General features: G+C 37.0%; 1 protein-coding gene across 6 annotated transcripts in view; it reads right to left on the bottom strand.

Annotated features, from left to right (window-relative positions):
* The window catches only part of DYNC1I1 (dynein cytoplasmic 1 intermediate chain 1), a 318,572-nt gene that overhangs the window by 243,674 nt on the left and 53,856 nt on the right, over positions 1-21,042 (bottom strand). For all 6 annotated transcript variants that reach the window (XM_003252524.4, XM_030822121.1, XM_030822119.1 and 3 more), the window contains one exon: positions 19,226-19,285. In XM_003252524.4, coding sequence (XP_003252572.1) covers positions 19,226-19,285 — 60 coding nt within the window. The remainder of the gene's footprint in view (positions 1-19,225; positions 19,286-21,042) is intronic.

Genomic DNA, 21,042 nt, shown 5'->3' with positions numbered 1-21,042 from the left:
CCTCTGGTAAAAGGGCAAGAAGAGGGTAAGAGAGACAAAAGGGAGCTGAACTTGTCCTTTTATAAGGAATCCACTCTTATAATAACAAACCCATTCCCATGATAATGATATTTATCTATTCATGAGGGAAAGGCTCTCATGACCTAATGACCTCTTAAAGATCTCACTTCTTAACACTGTCACAATGGCAATTAAATTTCAACATGAGTTTAGGAGACAAACATTTAAACCATAGCATCTAAAAAGACTAAAATCTTACCAAGTATCTTTTCTGACCACAATGGTATAAAACTAGAAGTCAATAACAGAAGGAATTTCAGAAAATTCACAAATACATGAAAATTAAACAATACCCTGCTGAGCAACCAAAGGGTCAAAGAAGAAATTAAAAGAGAAATGTAAAAATTTCTTGAGACAAACAAAAATGGAAACACAACACACAAAAACTTATGGAATAAATGTTTATAGCAATAAATACCTACATCAAAAAAGAAGAAATTAAATAATCTAATGTTTCACCTTAAGGAACTAGAAAAACTAGAAGCTCAAAGTTAATAGAAGGAAATAAAAATTAGAGAAGAGACCGGGTGCGGTGGCTCATGCCTGTAATCCCAGCACTTCAGGAGGCCAAGGCAGGCAGATCACCTGAGGTCAGGAGTTCAAGACCAGCCTGGCCAAAATGGTGAAACCCCATCTCTACTAATAATACAAAAATCAGCTGGGTGTGGTGGCAGGCACCTGTAATCCTCGCTACTCGGGAGGCTGAAGCAGGAGAATCGCTTGAACCCAGGAGGCAGAGGTTGCAGTGAGCCAAGATTGTGCCACTACCTCCAGCCTGGGCAACAAAGTGAGACTCCATCTCAAAATAATAATAATAATAAATGAATTAGAGAAGAAAAATAAAGACTAGAAAAACAATACAAAAGATTGATGAAGAATTAATGTTTTTGAAAAGATAAACAAAATTGACAAACTTTTAGCTGGGCTAACTAAGGGAAAAAGAGAAGACTTAATAAATAAAATCAAAAATACAAAAGAAGATATTATAACTGGTAAAACATAAATACAAAGAATCATAAGGGAATATTATGAACAATTATATGACAACAAATAGAATAACCTAAAAGAAATGGATAAATTCCTTGACATCTACAATCTACCAAAAAATTAATTATGAAGAAACAGAAAATCAGAAGAGGCCAATAATGAGTAAGGAGATTGAATCAGTAATAAAGAAGTCTCCAATCAAAGAAAAGCCCAGGGCTTATTACCTTCACTGCTGAACTCTAAGAAACATTTAAAGAAGAACTAATACCAATTTTTTCTCTGTTACAAAAAACTGAAGAGAGGGATACTTCCAGACTCATTTTATGAAGCCAGCATCACCTTGATACCAAAGCCAGATAAAAATGTTATTGAAAAAAGAAAACTGGCTGGGCGTGGTGGCTCACACCTGTAATCCCAGCACTTTGGGAAGCCAAGGCGGGTGGATCACCTAAGGTCGGGAGTTCGAGACTAGCGAGACCAACATGGAGAAACCCTGTCTCCACTAAAAATACAAAATTAGCCGGGCATGGTGGCGCATGCCTCTAATCCCAGCTAGTTGGGAGGCTGAGGCAGGAGAATCACTTGAACCCAGGAGGCAGAGGTTGCAGTGAGCCAAGATCATGCCATTTCACACCAGCCCGGGCAACAAGAGTGAAACTCTGGTCTAAAAAAAAGAAAACTATAGTCAAATATCTCTGATGAACACAGATGCAAAAATCCTCAACAAAATACTAGCAAATCAAATTCAATAGCACACTATAAAGACCATTCACTATGATTAAGTGGGATTCATCCCAGAGATGCAAAGATAGTCCCATTTTTGCAAACCAATACAGTAGCCCCTCCTTATCCAAGGTTTTGCTTTCCATAGTTTCAGTTACCCACAGTCAACTGTGATCCAAAAATATTAAACATAAAATTCCAGAAATAAACAATTCATAAGTTGCAAATTGCACCCTGTTCTGAATAGCATGATAAAATCTTGCGCTGTCCCACTTCATCCTGCCTGGGACATCAATCATCCTTTTGTCCAGCATATCCATGCTGTATATGCTACCCACAAATGAGTCCGTTAGTATTCATCTCAGTTATCAGATCAAATGTTATGATATTGGCCAGGCATGGTGGCTCATGTCTGTAATCCCAACACTTTGGGAGGCCAAGGCTGGGGGATTGCTTGGGGCCAGGGGTTTGAGACCAGCCTGGGCAACAAAGTGAGACCTCTTCTGTTCAAAAAATCAAAAAATTAGCCAGGTGTGGAGGGTACACTGTGGTCCCAGCTGCATGGCAGGCTGAGGCAGGAGGATCGCAGGAGGTCTAGGTTGCAGTGAGCTGCATTCACAAACACTGTACTCTAGCCTGGGTGACAGAGTGAGACCCTGTCTCAAGAAAAAAAAAAAGTTGTGATATTACAGTGCTTTTGTTCAAATAACCCTTATTTTACTTAATAATGGCCCCAAAGCACAAGAGTAGTGATGCTGGCAATTTGGTTATGTCAAAGAGAAACTGTAAAATGTTTCATTTATGTGAAAAGGTACACATTCTCAATAAGGAAAGAAGAAAAATCACATGGTGGGGCTGCTAAGTTCTATGGTAAGAATGAATCTTTTATCTGTGAAATTGTGTAGAAGGAAAAGGAAATCCATGCTAGTTTTGCTGACAGATCTTAAACTGCAAAAGTTATGGCCACAATGCATGACACATGCTTAGTTAAGATGGAAAAGGCATTACATTTGTGTGTGTGGCAGGGAAACATGAACAGAAACATGGTCTGACTGGTAATTGGACTCATACTATCCATGGTTTCAGGCATTCACTGACAGTCTTGAAACATATCCTCCACACAGAAGAGAGGACTACTATAAATGTACAAAAACTTTTAAGATCATTTCAATAGATGCAAAAAAGCAGTTGGCAAGATTCAACACCCTTTCATGATAAAAACTCTCAATAAATTAGGTATAGAAGGAATGCACCTGCACATAAAAAGGCCATATATGACAAACCCACAGCAAACATCACACTCAATAGGGAAAAGTTGGAAGCTTTTCCTCAAAGATCTGGTACAAGGCAAAGATATGGACTTTTGCTACTTCTGTTCAGCATAGTCCTGGAAGTCCTAGCAAAACAATTAGTCAAGAGAAAGAAACAAAAGGGATCCAAATCTGAAAAGAATAAGTTAAATTGCTCCCATTTGCAGACAACATAATCTTTTATATAGAAAACCCTAAAGACTTCACTAAAAAATCTTCAGAAATAATAAACAAATGCAGTTAACTTGTAGGATGCAAAGTCAATATACAAAAATTAGTAGCATTTCTATACACTAACAGTGAACTGAGTAAAAAATCAAGAAAACAATTTACAATAGAGACCAAAATAATACAGCACTTAAGAATAAATCTAACAAAGATAAAAGATCTCTGTACTGAAAACTATAAAATACTGATGAGAGAAATTGAAGAAGACACAAATAAATTGATAGATATTCCATGCTTATGGATTAGAAGAATTAATATTGTCAAAATGTCCATATTACTCAAAGTGACCTGCAAATTCTGTGTAATCTCTATCAAAATACCAGTGAAATTTTTTACAGAACTAGAAAAAACAATCCTAAAATTCATACGAAACCACAAAAGACCCCAAATAGTTAAAGCAACATTGAGCAAAAAGAACAAAGCTGAAGGCATCACACTACCTGACTTCAAAATATACTACAAACCTTAAGTAATCAGAACAGCATGGTACTGGCATAAAAACATACATACAGACCAATGGAACAGAACTGAGAGCCCAGAAATAAATCTACACATTTACAGCCAACCAATTTTTTATGCAGGTGGCAAGAACACACTATAGGGAAAGAACAGTCTTTGCAACAAATGGTGTTGAAAAAACTGGATATCCACATGCAGAAGAATAAAATTAGACCTTTATCTTACACCATATCCAAAAAACTCCCTCAAAATTGATTAAAGACTCAATAGTAAAATACGAAACTACTATAAGAAAACCTAACAGGAAAGCTCTGTGACATTGTTCTGGACAAGGATTTTTGGGAAATGACCTCAAAAGCACATGCTGCAAAAGCAAAAACAGACAAATAGAGTTACATCAAACTAAAAAGCTTCTCCACAGAAAAAGAAACAATCAACAGAGTAAAGAGACAATGTACAAAATGGGAGAAAATATTTGCAAACTTACATCTGATTAAGGGATAATATCCAAAATATATAAGGAACTCAATTTAATAGCAAAAAAACAATAACCAGATTTTGAAATGGGCAAAGGATCTGAGTAGACATCTCTTTAAAGAAGAAATATAGATGGTCAATGAGTATCTGAAAAAATGCTCAACATCATTAATCATCAGGGAAATGCAAATTAAGAACCACAATGAGCTATCACCTTATACATGTTAGAATGGCTATGATCAGAAGGACAAAAGACAGCAAATATTGGCAAGATTGTGGAGAAAAGGGAACCCTTGCACACAGTTGGTGGTAATGTACATTAGCACAGCCATTATGGCAAACAGTATAAATGTTACTCAAAAAATTAAAAATAGAACTTCCATATGATCCAGCAATCCCACTACTAGATAAATATCCAATGAAAATAAAATGAGCATGTCAGAGAGGTATTTGTACCCCCACGTTCACTGCAGCATCATTCACAATAGCCAAGATATGAAATCAACCTATGTGTTATCAAAAGATGAATAGATAAGGAAAATGTGGCATAACAATGGAATACTATTCAGCCATAATAAAGACAATCCTGTCATTTGCAACGATACAGATGAAACAGGAGAGCATTTTGTTAAGTGAAATAAGCGAGGTACAGAACAAGTACTGTATGAGTTCATTCATGTGGAATCTTAAAAGGTTGATGTCATAAAGTAGACAGTAGGAAGGTAAGGTTATCAGGGGCTGGGGCAGTTGACGAGGGAAAGACGGGAGATGTTGGTCAAAGGATACAAAATTTCAGTTATACAGGAAAAGTAAGTTCAAGAGATCTATTGTATAACATGATGACTATAGGTAATAACAGTATACAGATGTTTCTGGACTTACAATTGGGTTTCATTCCAATAAACCCATTGTAAAGTAAAAAAAAAAACAAAACTGTAAGTCAAACACCGGTGTAAATCAGGGACCATTTGTATTGTGTTACTGAAAAATGGTAAGATGGTGGATGTTAAGTGTTCTCACCATAACTATGATAACTATGTGAGGTAATGCATATGCTAATTAGCTATATTTAGTTACTCCACAATGCATATATAATTCAATACATCATGTTGTACATGGTAAATACATACAATTTTATTTATAAATTAAAAAAAGAAGAAAAGGTAGCATATAATAAGAGCCAACATCAGTGAGTCACATAAGTAAGGCAGGAGAGTATAATGGGTGGATTATTGTGGGTAAGTGAAATAGAATTTCATAGAGAATAGAAGCTCTGTTGTGAATTTCAAGGATAGGCAGGAATCAGTTAAGTGGAAAGGAATGGGGACAACATCCTAGAGAGATCTCCTGGCATATACAAAGATCTGGAGACTAAATTCACATTTTATGTCTGAGAGACAAGGTTTTCAGAATAGAAGTTTTGATTTAAGAGCAAGAGGAGATAAATTTAGAGAGGTATATTGAGGCCAGATTAGTAGAGGGTTTTAAGTATCAGGTTAAAGAATTTGGACTTTATGCTGTAGACAGTGAGGAATTATTAAAAGTTGCTGGGTAAGACATTGGCAGCTGCAAGACAACATTTAAAACATGTTTGTATAGAAACTATGTAAAAAAATAGAGTCTAAACCCTTCTCTGACAAATGAGGGGCCAATGTTAGGTGTGGAAAGTCACTGGACCTTAGAAGCTGAGTGTGGAGAAAATGGAATTGAGAAAGAATCTACAAGCAAACGGGGATGGTTGGGTAGGTTCAGGAACAAAACCGAATCCAGGATAAACAATTCAAAGGGAGCAGCCAGAGAAAAGATTTGTGACTGATGGTCTAACAAAGTGTGTAGATTTGGTCCAGGGTGATGAGAAAGCACTAAGTGGCAACAGCACTGGAATGGAAAGAATGCTGCAAACTGGAGACTTTGGAAAAGAATTTAGGGCAGATCTTAGTTTACTTGATACGGAGGGTGAAGAAAAGGAAACAAATTATAGATTATTTCAAAGGTTCACACCTTGTAGGAAGAAAAGTGACTGGTGTAACTGGAAGACATAAAGAAATCTAGAGAAATACCTTTTCTTTGGGGTTAACAAAATGCATACTTGGTGGATGAGTTTGTGATAAGGGCTTTTCTGATCATAAGAAATGTAGGACCAAAGGTCAGAGAAGACAAAATTCAAAATGAGGACCTGGGAGCCACCCAATGGAGTCACAGAGAAAATGTTGGATCTATAGAAAAAGAGAATGTAGAAAGCTAATGGCACAGGAACTCATGTAATATGACAGACATTTTACAATGACAGAGTTAATTTGTTTTTCAACTACTGAATTCTAATGTAATGAGGTGTCAAGGTGTGACATCTGAAGGACTGATTCTTAGCGAGTTGGGTATGGGATACCACATGGAGGAATGGTGAGAATGGGGCACCACACTGAGGACATGAACCTGGCCTTGTGGCCCCCTTCGTCACACACACACACACACACACACACACACACACACACACACACAGAGAGAGAGATTTATCATTTATGTTCAGAATGGGTGTTTTTCTCCAAGTACTGAGAAACAGCTTGATGGTTGACCCTTTCTGACTACCTCAAGAAGGATGAGCTTCCATTCTTCTATGTTCACATTTAAAAAATCATTTTAGGAAGTATTTATTTCATTTCCATGGTATTTGCTTCTTACTGTGCAGAGATATTAGTTTGGCAGCAAAAGCATTTTTCCTGAACAGAAGCAAATGTCAAGTCTGGCTCAATCAATAGGCACAACCAAAGGGTTAGCTTTGAATTTCATAACACAAGTAAATTTCTAGGATGAGAGAAGAATTAAAATAGTCACAATTATAATAGAACTTGGCAACACTGGAAAAGGTTCTGCTATTAAGGGCTCACTTTACAAAGGACATTAAAAGTTCAGAATAATAAGGACAGAAGTTACAGAAGTGAGTTTTCTCCAATAATATATAAAAATGACAATGATTATATTAAAAATTATATAGGAATGACCTTTTACTACCTTGATACTTATGAACAAGCTTCCATAGAATTTGTACCAACATAAAACTATAAAATTATAGAATTCTTCAAGTCACTGGTTACCCAAGTATAAGCACACCTCCTTAACAATTGGCCTACATCTTTCCGAAATTGAATGAAAAAGAAATATTGTTTTTTGAAAATCCAGTTGCTACTGTGGAATGGAAAATGCCCTATAATTGCTTACTCAAGATTCTTGAGGGCAGAGAACAAACATTTGGTGATAGAAGCTTCTCAAGAAATGTTTGGGGACAAATAAATGATTATTACAAATGGTGAGCAAAATGCTTCCTTCATTTCTTGTGAAAAAATTTTGATTGGTTCTGTTAAAACCAATTTATAACAGTTCTTCATGGGTCAGAATATAAATCTATATTATAGATTCTGAAACCCATTTTGCTACTACATTTTGACACACCCACATATTACAAGATGCTGTTTCATATTTCAATTTCTGTGGAAAGTGTGATTGAATGTTACTGAAGAGGCAGAGGTTGTCAACTTGCTCAAAGAATTCAACAGGCATTATTCTCAAGAACATACCAGGCATTGTCACATGACAAACCTTGAAAATTAATTCAAATCAGATATCTAAACATAATGCATAAGAATATTTGACAAAGCTTGGAGAATAAGCCAAATGAAGGTCTTTCTTCATTAAAGGCTAATAGGGTTACATCTGTTCTGTTAGGCAAATGGCAAAAACTTTAAAATGTAAAAAGACCTCTAGAACTTTCCTAGTTAGATTTTCTATAATACCTACCACCATCTTGAGGATTATATGCTTCTCTCATTTCTTTATATAGTTGGTTTTACTTCTATTCTTGACAGACTGATCTCTTTATTTCACCATAGCAGTTTGGAATGGTGCCTGGTAGACTCGAGAGTAATACACATTCTCTCTTTCAGCCAAGAATGCAAAGAAGACAGTTTAGAGAAAGAAGAGGTCACCACCTACTAATGAAACCACCTTTGCAAAAATTATAACAGTGAGAAAATTATGACAGTGAAAGAGATCTGATCTGACCAAATCTCATCTTGCCTTTAACCTTCAAACTGTACTTGGTCATTCCTGGGCTTGGGCCAAACTACTTTGGGATAAATTTAGTTTATAATTTAAATGAAAATAGCCATTTCCCAAAATTATACTACTGTTATAAAACTAATGAAAGACCATCAGGTTAGGAAAATGAGAGGGGCCTGAATTCTGCTAAGATGTAGCAGATTACCAGCCATTATTCGGGAGGTCACAAGATTTGCAACTTCCCCAATTCACTATTGTACAATCTAAGATTGGCCTTTTAAAATGTCTTTTTTAGGCTTCTGCATTTCTGACAATCTGATGGCACCACCCAGACCCTGGACTCCTGGTTCCACCAGTCCATTCTGGGGGCCCCACCCAGAAAACAGACTCAGTGGTTGAGGACCATTTTCCACACCCCTATGATTGCACCCCCAATCAATCAGAGGTGCCCATTCCTCTACCCACCCCCCGCCCGACCCACTAAACTATCCTTAAAACACCCTAGCCTCCGAATTTTGCAGAAGACTGTGTGAGTAGTAACTCTGTCTCCCATGTGGCATAGCAGGCCTTCATCAATTAAATTCTTTATTGCAATGCCTTGGTCTCAGTGAGCTGGTTTTGTCTGTGCAGCAGGCAGGAAGAATCCCTGGGCAAGTACATTAACAGTGTCTCTCAAACACTGAAAATAAAATCTAAGTTCTTTCTTCTGTGAAGGAACAGCCAAATCCTTGCTCACAGCTTCATGGTTTTCCTTCATTCTCTTTGCTTCCTAATATTTTTAAAAACTTTATCAAGAGTTGGATATACTAGTATGTAAAGGATATATAATCATGAGGCTTCTGAAGCCAATAAATATTCCATAAGGTACTAGGTTTAATAATTTGGAGTGAAGGGCCACAAAATACCCTCATTGCTCATTGATATCTACATAAAGTTGAGAATCTTTTCTTCTCTCCCAGCCCTGCTCTTCTTATGTTGTTCTCAGCCCATCTTCTGGAAGACTGGTAATCTTATGGGAACATTTGCATTTATGTTCTCTTCATAAGACACACCAAAAAACATTTTAAACATAATCCCTCCCTCAAATTTTCCCACTGCAGTTCCAATTTTCAATAACATATTTATTCATTTCCAAGCTATAGAAGTTCTTTCTCTCCTGTGATCCTTTAACTTACTCTTCTTATCCTGTTATTTCATCTTTCCCTTTCAGTATCTTCAATTCACCTAATCTATTATAATGGCCTAAGAAAGAAAGCAAAGCATTTTTGGTACTTCCATATGTATTTGCCTGGTAAAAAGACAAGCTGAGTTGCACTTATTTTCTCATTTTATTTACAATTTTCTTGAAGTTATTTTTTTTTCTGAAAGCCATATTATCTCCCTTTTTTCTCTCTGCTGCCATTTGCTTTGCTAATCACATAGTTAACATACAAACCAGAATCAAGTGACACATTTGTGTTTCTGGCCAAAATGGTGTAATAGAGACCAAATTTACCCAGAAACCTGAAATTTAAAATATGTAATGCTGAATAAAAAAACTTACAGGCTACTAGAGGTCAGGCAATGAGGAACAGTGATACATGAGGGAGGGACACAAGCAAGAGGAGCCTTACAACTGCCCCAAGTTACAGCATTGAGAGAGTTTCCAGGCCATGGTACAGGGAGGAAACTCAGGTGAAATCGAGCAGACTCTCTAAGTTGTAGCGACAGAGTTGAGAGTCCAGGGAGACCAGGCAGTTAGAATTCACAGGAAAATACAGCAGAGAGAAGAAATCTGCACAAAAGAAAACTCAGAAGTTTGCCTTTGAGAATTCAGCTCAGCATTGATCAGTACATTTATATAAAGAAACTACCTGAGGCCAAGGAAAGAATGACCTGAAAACAATTACAGATAACAGTTCTGGGCATTTACACAGGAATAGGAATAGTTTCTGTTCACGGCAGTCAAACTGGAAAGCCTTAAGATTTATGGGGCAGTGTGTAGAACACATGTAAGGGACTTGCTTCAATAGCAGGAATTAGCCCTAAGCTGAGCACTGCTCCTGTCCCAACTAAAAAATCTTAAAAGCATGACCTTAAAAGATAAAACTTGGTCAAAGTTAATTTACTATATCTCAGAACAAATTACAAGAAAATTATAGAAATTCAAGTATCTGAAACCTAAAAAAAAATTCACAATGTCTGATATAAATAAAAAATTACCAAACATGCAGGAGTACTTCAGCAATAAAACAGAATAGGAGGCTGAGAACTCTCACTCCACCCATAGAGCATCAAATAAACAGCTATACATGAATCGATATCCTCTGAGAAAAATACAGAAACTAATGGAGTGATTTCTGTATACTGGATGGCTGAGAAAATTCCCACTTCGGCACAGGTAATGTAATGCCCAAACTTGTTTTTTCCTTTATTCACCTAGCCTTGTTTCTCCCTTAGCTAAGAGAACCAGACAAACTCCATCTTGGCTCTTTCACTGGCAGCCCCTTCCTCAAGGATTTAACTTGTGCGAGCTGACTCCCAGCACATCCAAGAATGCAATTAACTGATAAGATACTGTGGCAAGCTATATCCACAGTCCCCAAGAATTCATCTGATTGATAACGCCCAAAGCCCCGCGTCTATAACCTTGTAATAGTCTTAAAGCCCCTGCACCTGGAACTGTTTACTTTCCTGTAACCATTTATCCTTTTAACTTTTTGACTACTTAACTTCTGTAAAATTGTTCTAACTAGACCCCCCCCTCTTCCTAAACCAAGGTATAAAAATTAATCAAGCCCCTTCCTCGGGGCCGAGAGAACTTTGTGCATTAGCCGTCTCTCGGTCACGGGCTAATAAAGGACTCTTAATTAGTCTCAAAGTGTGGCGTTTTCCTAACTCGCTCGGGTACAACAGTAAGAAAAGCTGAGACATATTCTCACTCTCAGCATAAACCCTACCCTCAGCCCAGCACTATACAATTGGGGGGAACCTCTATCTCTCAGTTTCTCCCTGAGGAGTAAAGGGTTTGAACCACACACAGAGTACCCCAACTTTTAAAACCACTACCAGAGGAAATGACTCCTAACTTGCCTATCTCTGGAAGCCGATGGGGCCCAGCATTTATTAGACCCCTGGAATGGCAGAGAACAGAGGCAGCTTTAAACAGGCACTCAAGCATTTCCCATGCTTCTCCCCATTGGCTTAGCACACAGTAAGCAGGCGACAAAGCTCAGCTCCTAGCTTTTCCCTAGAAGGGGTTAGATTGCACATCAAAAGCCCTGACTTTTCCAGCTGCTGCCCAAGGGTCTGGCTTCTAACAAGCCTCTATCTGGAAGTCAACAGGGCAGGCAATTACTAGTCCCCAGCGAGTGTAAATGGGTATGTAGACACTTCCCACAGCTCCTTCCTCCAGCTCACTCTGGCAAAGAAACCAAACCTCTAGCTTCTTCCTGGAAGGAGCTGGACTACACAACAAATGCCCTGATTTTTTTCATCTGCTGCTTGGGAGTGTGGTTACTAACTCACCTAACTGGGGAGCTGATAGGGCCCAATATTCACTGGTCACTTGGAGTCTCCAGAGAACAAAGCAGTGGTTTTGAATGGCCTTACAGGCTCTTCCCATGACTCCTCCTGCCAGTTCATTTTACCAAAATGCACAGTTCTCAGATTCTCCCTGGGAATCTGAGAGTGTAACCCTGGGAGGGGTTACACTATACATCTAGTACCTTGACTTTTCCAGCTGCTACCCATGGATCTGGCTTCTGACTTGCCTGTTTCTTGGAGCTAACAGGGCAGGCAGTCACTAGTCACTGGGAGTTTAAATGAATGTGAGGATACTTCCCATGGCTCCTCCCCACAAATCATTCCAGAAATAAAACTAAGCCTATAGCTTCTCCTTAGAAGAGCTTAAACTACCCATCTAGACCTTTAAATTTTCTAGTTGCTACCAGAGGGACTGGCCTCTAACTTGTCCGTTCTGAGAGCTGAAGGGCCTAGCATTTACTAGACCCCCTAGAAGTGACAGAGAATAAAACAATGATTTAAAACAGCCTGCAGTCTGAGTGAGCATACAGGCATTTGCCACAGTTCCTCTTCCTGGCTCAGTGCAGAGCAAGTGGGTGATAAACTCCAGTTCCCAGCTTCTTCCTGAGGACATTAATATGCATTAAGGACAGCTGGAGATGCATAAGGAGAGCTGGAATAAATTGATGCATTAGAACATGTACCTAATGCATCAATTATTCCAACTGCTACTCAAGAGACTGGCTCCAATCTTGCCAGTCTTAGGACTCTCTTAGGGTTTAGCATACTCTAGTACCCTAGGCCCACTAAGGAAACAGATGGCAGTTTGGAAGCACAAAGGATTAGGAAGCATCCAGAATCTCTAGCTAGCCTAATGGATGAAGAGTGACTCTTACATGACATCAGTCTGTGAAGACTAAGAGAGGTGGTTGTTTTATAAAATGTGCAGAAACTAACACAAAGAATCAAAGAAAATGAAAATATGTTCCAAATAAAAGAACAAGATAAATCTTTAGAAACCTACCTTAATGAAATGGAGACATGTGATTTACCCAACAGAGAATTCAAAATGTTGATCATGAAGATGTTCACAATAGTTAGGAGAGAAATGCATGAACAATGTAAGAATCTTGACAAAGAGATAGAAAATATTTAAAAATACCAAATAGAAATAACAGACCTGAAGAATACAATAACTGAACTGAAAAATTCAATATGAGGTTTCAACAGCAGACTTGATTAAGCAGAAGAAAGGAGAAGTAAAGTCAAAGACAGCTCACTGGAAATCCTCTAGTCAGAGGAGCAAAAAGGAAAGAAAAAGAATAAAAAACAGTGAAGATATATTAAGAGAATTACAGGGTAACATCAAGTGGACCAATATATGCATTATGAAACTCACAGAAGGAGAACCAGAAAACTCATTCAAAGAAATAATGGCTGAAAAATTCCCAAACCTGGGGAAGGAAATAAGACATCCAGATTCAGGAAGCCCAAAGAACACCAAGAACACCATATAAGATAATCCCAAAGATGCCCAAACCAAGGACATATTATAAATAAACTGTCAAAAGTTAAAAGCAAAGAGAGGATTTTGAAAACAAGAAAATGGCTACTTGCTATCTACTTGAGAACCCTCATAAGACTATGAGCCAATTTTTCAATAGAAATCATGCAGGCCAGAAGGGAGTGTGTGATATATTCAAAGTGCTGAAAGAAGAAAAAAAAAACCTGCCAATCAAGAATGCAATACCAGGCAAACCTGTCCTTCAAAAATGAAGGGGGTAATAAAGCCTTTCTCAGACAAACAAAGGCTAAGAGAGGTTACCATCACTAGTTCTGACATACAAAAAAATGCTAAAGAAAGTTCTTCAACTTGAAATGAAAGGATTCTCAACAGCAACACAAAAACATAAGAAAGTATAAAATCTATTGTTAAAGGTAAATATATAGACAAAAACAGAAGACTGCATTGTTATAAAGGTGGTGGGTAAACAGCTTTTGGTTCAAATATAAAAGTAAAAAGACAAATGAATTAAAAATGACCATAACTAAATTATGTAAATGGACACACATTCTAAACAGATATGAACTGCAACACCAGTTGCACACAATGTGGGGGGAAATGAGATAAAAATGTAGAGTTTTTGTATGCAAGAGAAAATGCTATCAGCTCACTATAATAAATTTTATGTAAGTCCCATAACAACCACAAAGAAAATACCTATAGAAGTTACATAGAAGAAAAAGAGAAAGGAGGCTGGGTGCAGTAGCTCACATCTGTAATCCCAGCACTTTGGGAGGCCGAGGTGGGTGGATCACCTGAGGTCAGGAGTTTGAGACTAGCCCAGCCAACATGGTGAAACTGCATCTCTACTAAAAATACAAAAATTAGCCAAGCATGGTGGCGCATGCCTATAGTCCCAGGTACTTGGGAGGCTGAGGCAGGAGAATTGCTTGAACCTGGGAGGCGGAGGTTGCAGTGAGCCAAGATCACACCACTGCACTCCAGCCTGGGTGATAGAGCAAGACTCTGTCTCAAAAAATAAAAAGAAAAAGAGAAATGAAACAAAGCTTCTATTCAATATAATACTGGAAGTCTTAGCCAGATAAATTAGACAGAAAAATAAATACAAGTCATCCAAGTAAGAAAGAAGTAAAATGTCTCTTTTTGTAGATGACATGACCTTGTATGTAGGAAACTTTATGGACTCCACAAAAATTAATGCAAAAATTAATAGTGTTTCTCTACACCAACAATGAACTATCTGAAAAAGAAATCAAGAAAGCATTTCCACTAATAATAGCATCAGAAAGAAAAAAAATACTTAGATTTAACCAAGAAGGTAAAAAATCTCTACATAAAAGAACTATAAAGCATTTATGAAAAAAAATTGAAGACAAATAAATGAAAAGACATTGTATGTTCATGGATTACATAAAACAATATTATTAAAATGTCCATACTGCCTAGAGCAGTCTACAGATTCAATACAATCTCTACCAAAATTTAAATGATATTTTTCATAGAAATAGAAAAAAAATCTTAAAATTCATACGGAACCCCAAAAGACCTCGAATAACCAAAGCAATCTGGAGAAAGGTATTCTCAAGAGGTATCACACTTCTTGATTTCAAATTATACTACAAAACTATATTAATCAAAACAGTATGGAACTGTAACAAAAACAGGCATATAGGTCAGTGGGACAGAATGGAGATTCCAGAAATTAACCCACACATCTACAGTCAACTAATTTTCCACAATAGAGACAAGAATACAAAATGGAGAAATGATAGTCTCTTCAATTCACGGTGTTGGGAATACTAAATATCCATATTTGAAAGAATGAAATTGGATCTTTATATCACACACATACATGTACACACAAAAATAAACTCAAAATGGATAAAAGATATAAATGTAAGACCTGCAACTATACAACTCCTAAAAGAAAACATAAGAAATGAGATTTTTGACATTGGCCTTGGCAATGATTTTTTAGATATGACACCAAAAGCACAGGCAACAAAGGCAAAAGTAGACAAACAGGACTACAGCAAGCTAAAAAGCTTCTGCACAATAAGAAAACAACCAATACAATGATAAGGCCATGTACAGAATGGGAGATAATATTTTAATCCATATTACTGATAAGGGGTTAATATCCAAAATATATAAAGAACTGAAACAACTCAATAGCAAAATTACAAATTACCTGATTTAAAAATGCACAGAGGCCCTAAATAGACTTATCTCCAAAGAAGACATAAGATGACCAATATGTATATGAAAAAGTGTTCAACATCACTAATTATCAGAGAAATGCAAATCAAAACTATGATGAGATACAAAGGATCACTATTATTAAAAATAAAAAATAAGAAGTATTGGAAGGGATATTGAGAAAACAACCTAGTACACTGTTGGTAAGATTGTAAATTGGCATTGCCATTATGGAAAATAATATGGAAGTTCCTCAAAAAATTAAAACTAGAGCTACATATTATCTAACAGTCCCTTTTCTGGACATATATATCTAAAGGAAATAAAATTAGTATCTCAAAGAGATATCTGTCTCTGGCCTGGGAAGCAGAGGTTGCAGTGAGCTAAGATTGCACCACTGCACTCCAGCCTAGGTGATAGAGTGAGACTGTCTCAAAATAAAACAAAACAAAAAACCTCCTCCACAATAATATTCCAAACCCAAATGATTTCATAGGTGAATTGTATTCTACCAAACATTAAAATAATTGCTTAAAAATCAACATTATGATAACAAAAGCATGATCAATAAAAGAACAAATTTGTAAACTGTTAATTAGTCAAAATTAAAATGGTTTGCTTTCTTAAAGACACTGTTAAGAAAATGAAAATGACAGGTCACAGACTGAGAGAAAATATTAACAAATTATATACCCCATAAAGCATTTTATCCAGAACATAGGAAGAACTTTCAAAATCAATTATGAGAAAATAACCCAACTCAAAAACAATATATAAGACTAACAGATTTAAGCAGACATTTCATCAGAGAGGATACTCCTATGGCAAATAAGCAACTAAAGAGATATTCAACATTATTAGTCATTAGGGAAATGCAAATTAAAACCACAATGAAATACCACTATACTCCTTTAATAATAGTTAACAAATTAATAATTTCTTTTAAAAAGCTCAAACTAAGTGTTGTCAAGAATGTGGAAAAATCAAGGCTCTCATAAACTGCTGGTGGGAATGTATAATGGTAAAACCACCTTGAAAACAGTTTGACCATTTCTTAAAAAGTTAAATGTGTATCTACTATATGATTCAACCATCAATACCTCTACTGGGAGGTATTTACCCAAAAGAAATGAAAGCATATGTGCATTAAAATATTTGTACATGAATGTTTATAGCAGTTCTATTTGTAATGGGCAAAAATTGTAAACAACCCAATGTCTATAAAAAGTGACTGGATAAACAAACTGGTATATCCATACAATGAAATAAAAAGGATAGAGCTGTTTATATACACTTAACCTGAATGAATCTCAAAATAATCCTTCTGAGTGAAGGAAGTCAGTCAAAGGAGTGCCTCCTGGATGATTTCATTTATATGATAATCTAGGAAATGCAAACTAAGGTATAGTGACAGAAAGCAGATCAGATGTTTGGGGGATAGGGAAGAACAGGAAGAAGCAAGAGTGTAGATTACAAAGGGGCATGAGGAAACTCTTCGGGATGATTAATGTGTTCACTATCTTGTGGTAATAATTTCATGGATGTGTATACATGTCAAAAACCATCAATTTGAATAGTTTAAATATGTGTAGTTTATTTAAAGCCAGTTATACTTCAGTAAAGGTGTTAAATTAAGTGACAGAGCAAGCTATGGACTATGATCATTCCCATGCCACAGCTCAAGAAGGTGAAATAAAACTCTCTAGAAAAATCTAGAAATTTTCATTAAGGCAATATTTCAAAGTGTAACATGGCTAAAATAATGTCACCTCTCAGAAATTCTCTGAAAATGCCTTCAAACTCTCTAAGATAAGCCACTCACTCACAGGCAGATGGCATTTAACCTAAAATGCAAATAGTCCTTCAACCTCCTTTTACACCTACAGTGGGCATTGAAATTGATAGAACCTCAGAGATACATGCCCAGGAATCTCAGAAATTCAAAATGAATAATAAATAAATAAATGCCTAGTTTGGGGTATATTGGTTTGTATTTAGAAAGTGAACAGAAAGTCTCCTATCTTCTCTCTCCGATGCACTGGGTTCACTCTCAAGTATAATGCAGCAGGTAAGGTGGGGCTACAGATATGCTATATCCCTAGAATAAGTCACAAGTTTTCATCTGCATAGTCAACATGAGTTTTTGCTTGGAAAACAGATATAAATGGGAAAATTCCAAACTATTCCACATCAGCAAGTGTAATTTAGCACTGCTGCAATCTGTCTAAAAATCTGTTAATTTAAGTGCATGGGGTAGTCTCTGCCAGTTCTCTCCCCTGCCTGTTTTTTTTAACACAATATAATTTTGAAGAACTGCATTCTGAAGTTCCCCTGAACTATAACTTACTATATATTCTCTGCTTTATTTAAGCCATATCTCTTGGTTATTTAAATAATACAAATTGAAATATAACATAAATGAACTATGTAACTAAATAGCCAAGAATTTAGTAAGGTTAAAAAAGAAATAGTGCATAGGTTACCTAAATGTTAGGATATTTCCTTGGCTTAGTATTGTCATGAATCAGCTAAGAATTTTTGCATATACAAAGGGTCACAGGCAGATGGCATTTAACCTAATATGCAACTAGCCCTTCAACCTCCTTTTATACCTACAGTAGGCATTGAAACTGACAGAACCTCAGAGATATATGCCCAGGAATCTCAGGAATTCAAAATGAATAATAAGTAAATAAATGCCTGGTTTGGGATATGTTGGTTTATATTTAGAAAGAAAAGATAATGGTTCCATAAAATGTGGTTATGAAACTTGCTATTCACTTAGAGATAGCCAGTGCTCTGTCAGTAAATGCTTAATAAATTACTTGTAGGAAAGGAGGCAATTTCTGTGGTGTAAATACTTCCACCGTGGCTGATTTCCAGCTGATTTAACTGAATGTGAAGTTGAGAAGAGAAATGTGCAGTCAGCTCTCCTGAGCTTGATGACCAGCTGATACAAGCACCCCACTAGAAATATCTCATGTGTGACTACGCTAACTCCAATCCTACAATGGAAATAAACTGAGTTTCTGGGATATGTCTGTGTGTTTTATTCAACTCCAAGTCTTCATCTCTGAAGTTTTCTTTTAACTTGTGATAATAAATTTCCATCTGAAAAAAATGATATTTAGGACATAGGAGACATTACTCAACATCAAGTATTTGAAATATCTTTAGATCAAGGTATTCAATTAATTTCCTCATTTTTTTTTAAACAGGAATCTTTAACTGTTCAAACTTAATTCAAATTAAGTGCTTATTGTGAGTTCCCCAAAAACTGAAAAGTAAAGAAACAAGCCACAATATTTTAATACTGATCTTAGACAAAAGTTAACCTAAGGCAACTTGTTAGTAAAGGGGAGGATGGTTATGATAAAGTCAAACATATCTCCCACTGCAGAACTTGTGTGCCCCACTTTTAAGTAGATGTGTGGGTTTATGTTTGATTATTGTTTAGGGGAGTGTTGTTTTGCAATAATAGGAATTAATAAGGAGAAATCAAAAGCCATCTTTTTGTGGTGTTTTCCACAAAGAGAGACTTTCTTCAAAGCTTTATAAGGAAAACTAACAGAAGGAAACAAACTTATCAAACTAGAAGTTCAACAAAACGGGAGAACACAAGAGCAACAACAGCTCCAGCATTTCAACACAACTGTAGCAAAGAAATAATAAAAGGAGTAACAAAAGAGCAGACATATACCCAAGTTCTGAGTCTGACTGCAGCTGGAGCACTGAGGGGTCTGTGTCCCACTGCAGGGTCCTAATTGTGCAGCACAAAGGAAAAAGAACACAGAGAATTAACAAAAGGGGAGGGCAACAAACCAAACCAAACTATGTCATTCATCAAGGCAAGAGCATATACAATACATACACAGAACACGTCCCCCCTCCATCCCCTCCACCCCCAGTGACTATCAAACAACAAGAGAAAGCAAGGAGCCATCCTTTCCTGCAAACATCTGTTTAATATCGGGAGCTATGGCTGCTTTCATGAAAGAAAGTCGAGACCAAGTGTTCAAACTCCACACACACCCCTACCCTTTGTTTTGTTTTGTATTGAAGCCTCACTGATTTGAGCAAATAAACCACTGCATGTATCTCTGACACCCCAGAGCCCATCCACATCTGGGAACTCCAAGCATCTTCTATGTAGTGAAAAGAACTAAACGCAAGGGTGCAAATGGGTCAGGGCAGGGGTATGACTGCAGGGCCTGGTGAATAACTGGTTTCCTTGGATCAGGTACTACAAATATAATGCATTAGATCTTGAGACTCATGGATATTTTTATGCTTATTTAATATTGTACACCAAGATGGTCACCAACAATATCATTTCTCTCTAGGATGTCAGGGATTGATTATATCTTATATTTTTTAAACATTGCATAAGCAATAGCACAAAGTATCAATAGTTACCAAAGCATCCAATTTCCCTTGTTATTTCTCCTTGAAAATAAGAGGGGATAAATGGCTCTTCTATAAACACAGCACATGCCAGGACCTTTCTCAGCCAGGCTCTTTAAATATCCTGCACAGAACCGGTTACAGGTGAATCAGGCACGAGGTTATCTCAGAGGAAACTCATGGGCAGCACAAACTTTGGGATCAGGCATCTGTGATTCAAATCTTGCCTCTGTGACTTACCAGCTGTGCGACATTGAGCATGATGTTTAATAAGTTCTCAGCCCCTGCATCCTTTTGTTTACTCTGTGGCCTACAGAGCAGTAGCATCAGCATCTCTTGGGAGTTTGTTGGAAATGCAGAAACTCACGTCCCACCCCAGACTTAGTGACTCCATATTACAGTTTAACAAGTTCCCCAGGTGATCCATGGGCACCCTTAATTTGAGAAGCCCTGCTCGGTTTCCTTGTCTGCAAATACTTACTGTAGCTTATATGATAACTTATGAACTGGCCTGCAGTGATCTTCCAAACTTCTCTTTAACCATTCATTCACTCACATGTCAACTCTGTATACTCCTTAATGTTCTTCCTTTAAACATCTGCATGGCTCATGACTTTGCTTCTTTTGTGTCTTGGCTTAAATGTTACCTCCTCAAAGAGGCTCCCCTGCTTCACCACCTGATCTCAGGTGGCACTTCCTTATCACTCTTCAGTTCCTTCCTTTCCCCTGCTTTATTTCCTTCATAGCACTCATCTTTACCTATGATTTTCTTGTATATGAGCTTATTTATTTTTGTTTGTTGTCTGACTTTGGACTTAAGCTTCATAATGGCAGGGGTGGCTACATCTCTAGAATATAGGGATATGCCTAGAACTGTATCGCGCATATGTGCTTATATAATACGATGTTTGTTGAACGAATGAATCTTTTGCTGGTTTTCTACAAGGATTAAATGCAGGTATACATATAAAGCACATAGTAACCATATGATAAGCAGCAGCTGCTTTTACTACTGCCACAACCACTCTATCTACTCTTAATGTTTCTTTGAGTCCATGCTCAACCTATTTGACAGATCGCATATTAACCCCTCCTGCAGAAGTAGCAGAATAC

This window comes from Nomascus leucogenys, chromosome 11 (genome assembly GCF_006542625.1).
Source record: "Nomascus leucogenys isolate Asia chromosome 11, Asia_NLE_v1, whole genome shotgun sequence".
Lineage (NCBI taxonomy): Eukaryota > Metazoa > Chordata > Mammalia > Primates > Hylobatidae > Nomascus > Nomascus leucogenys.
This window is presented reverse-complemented; position numbering and strand designations above follow the sequence as displayed.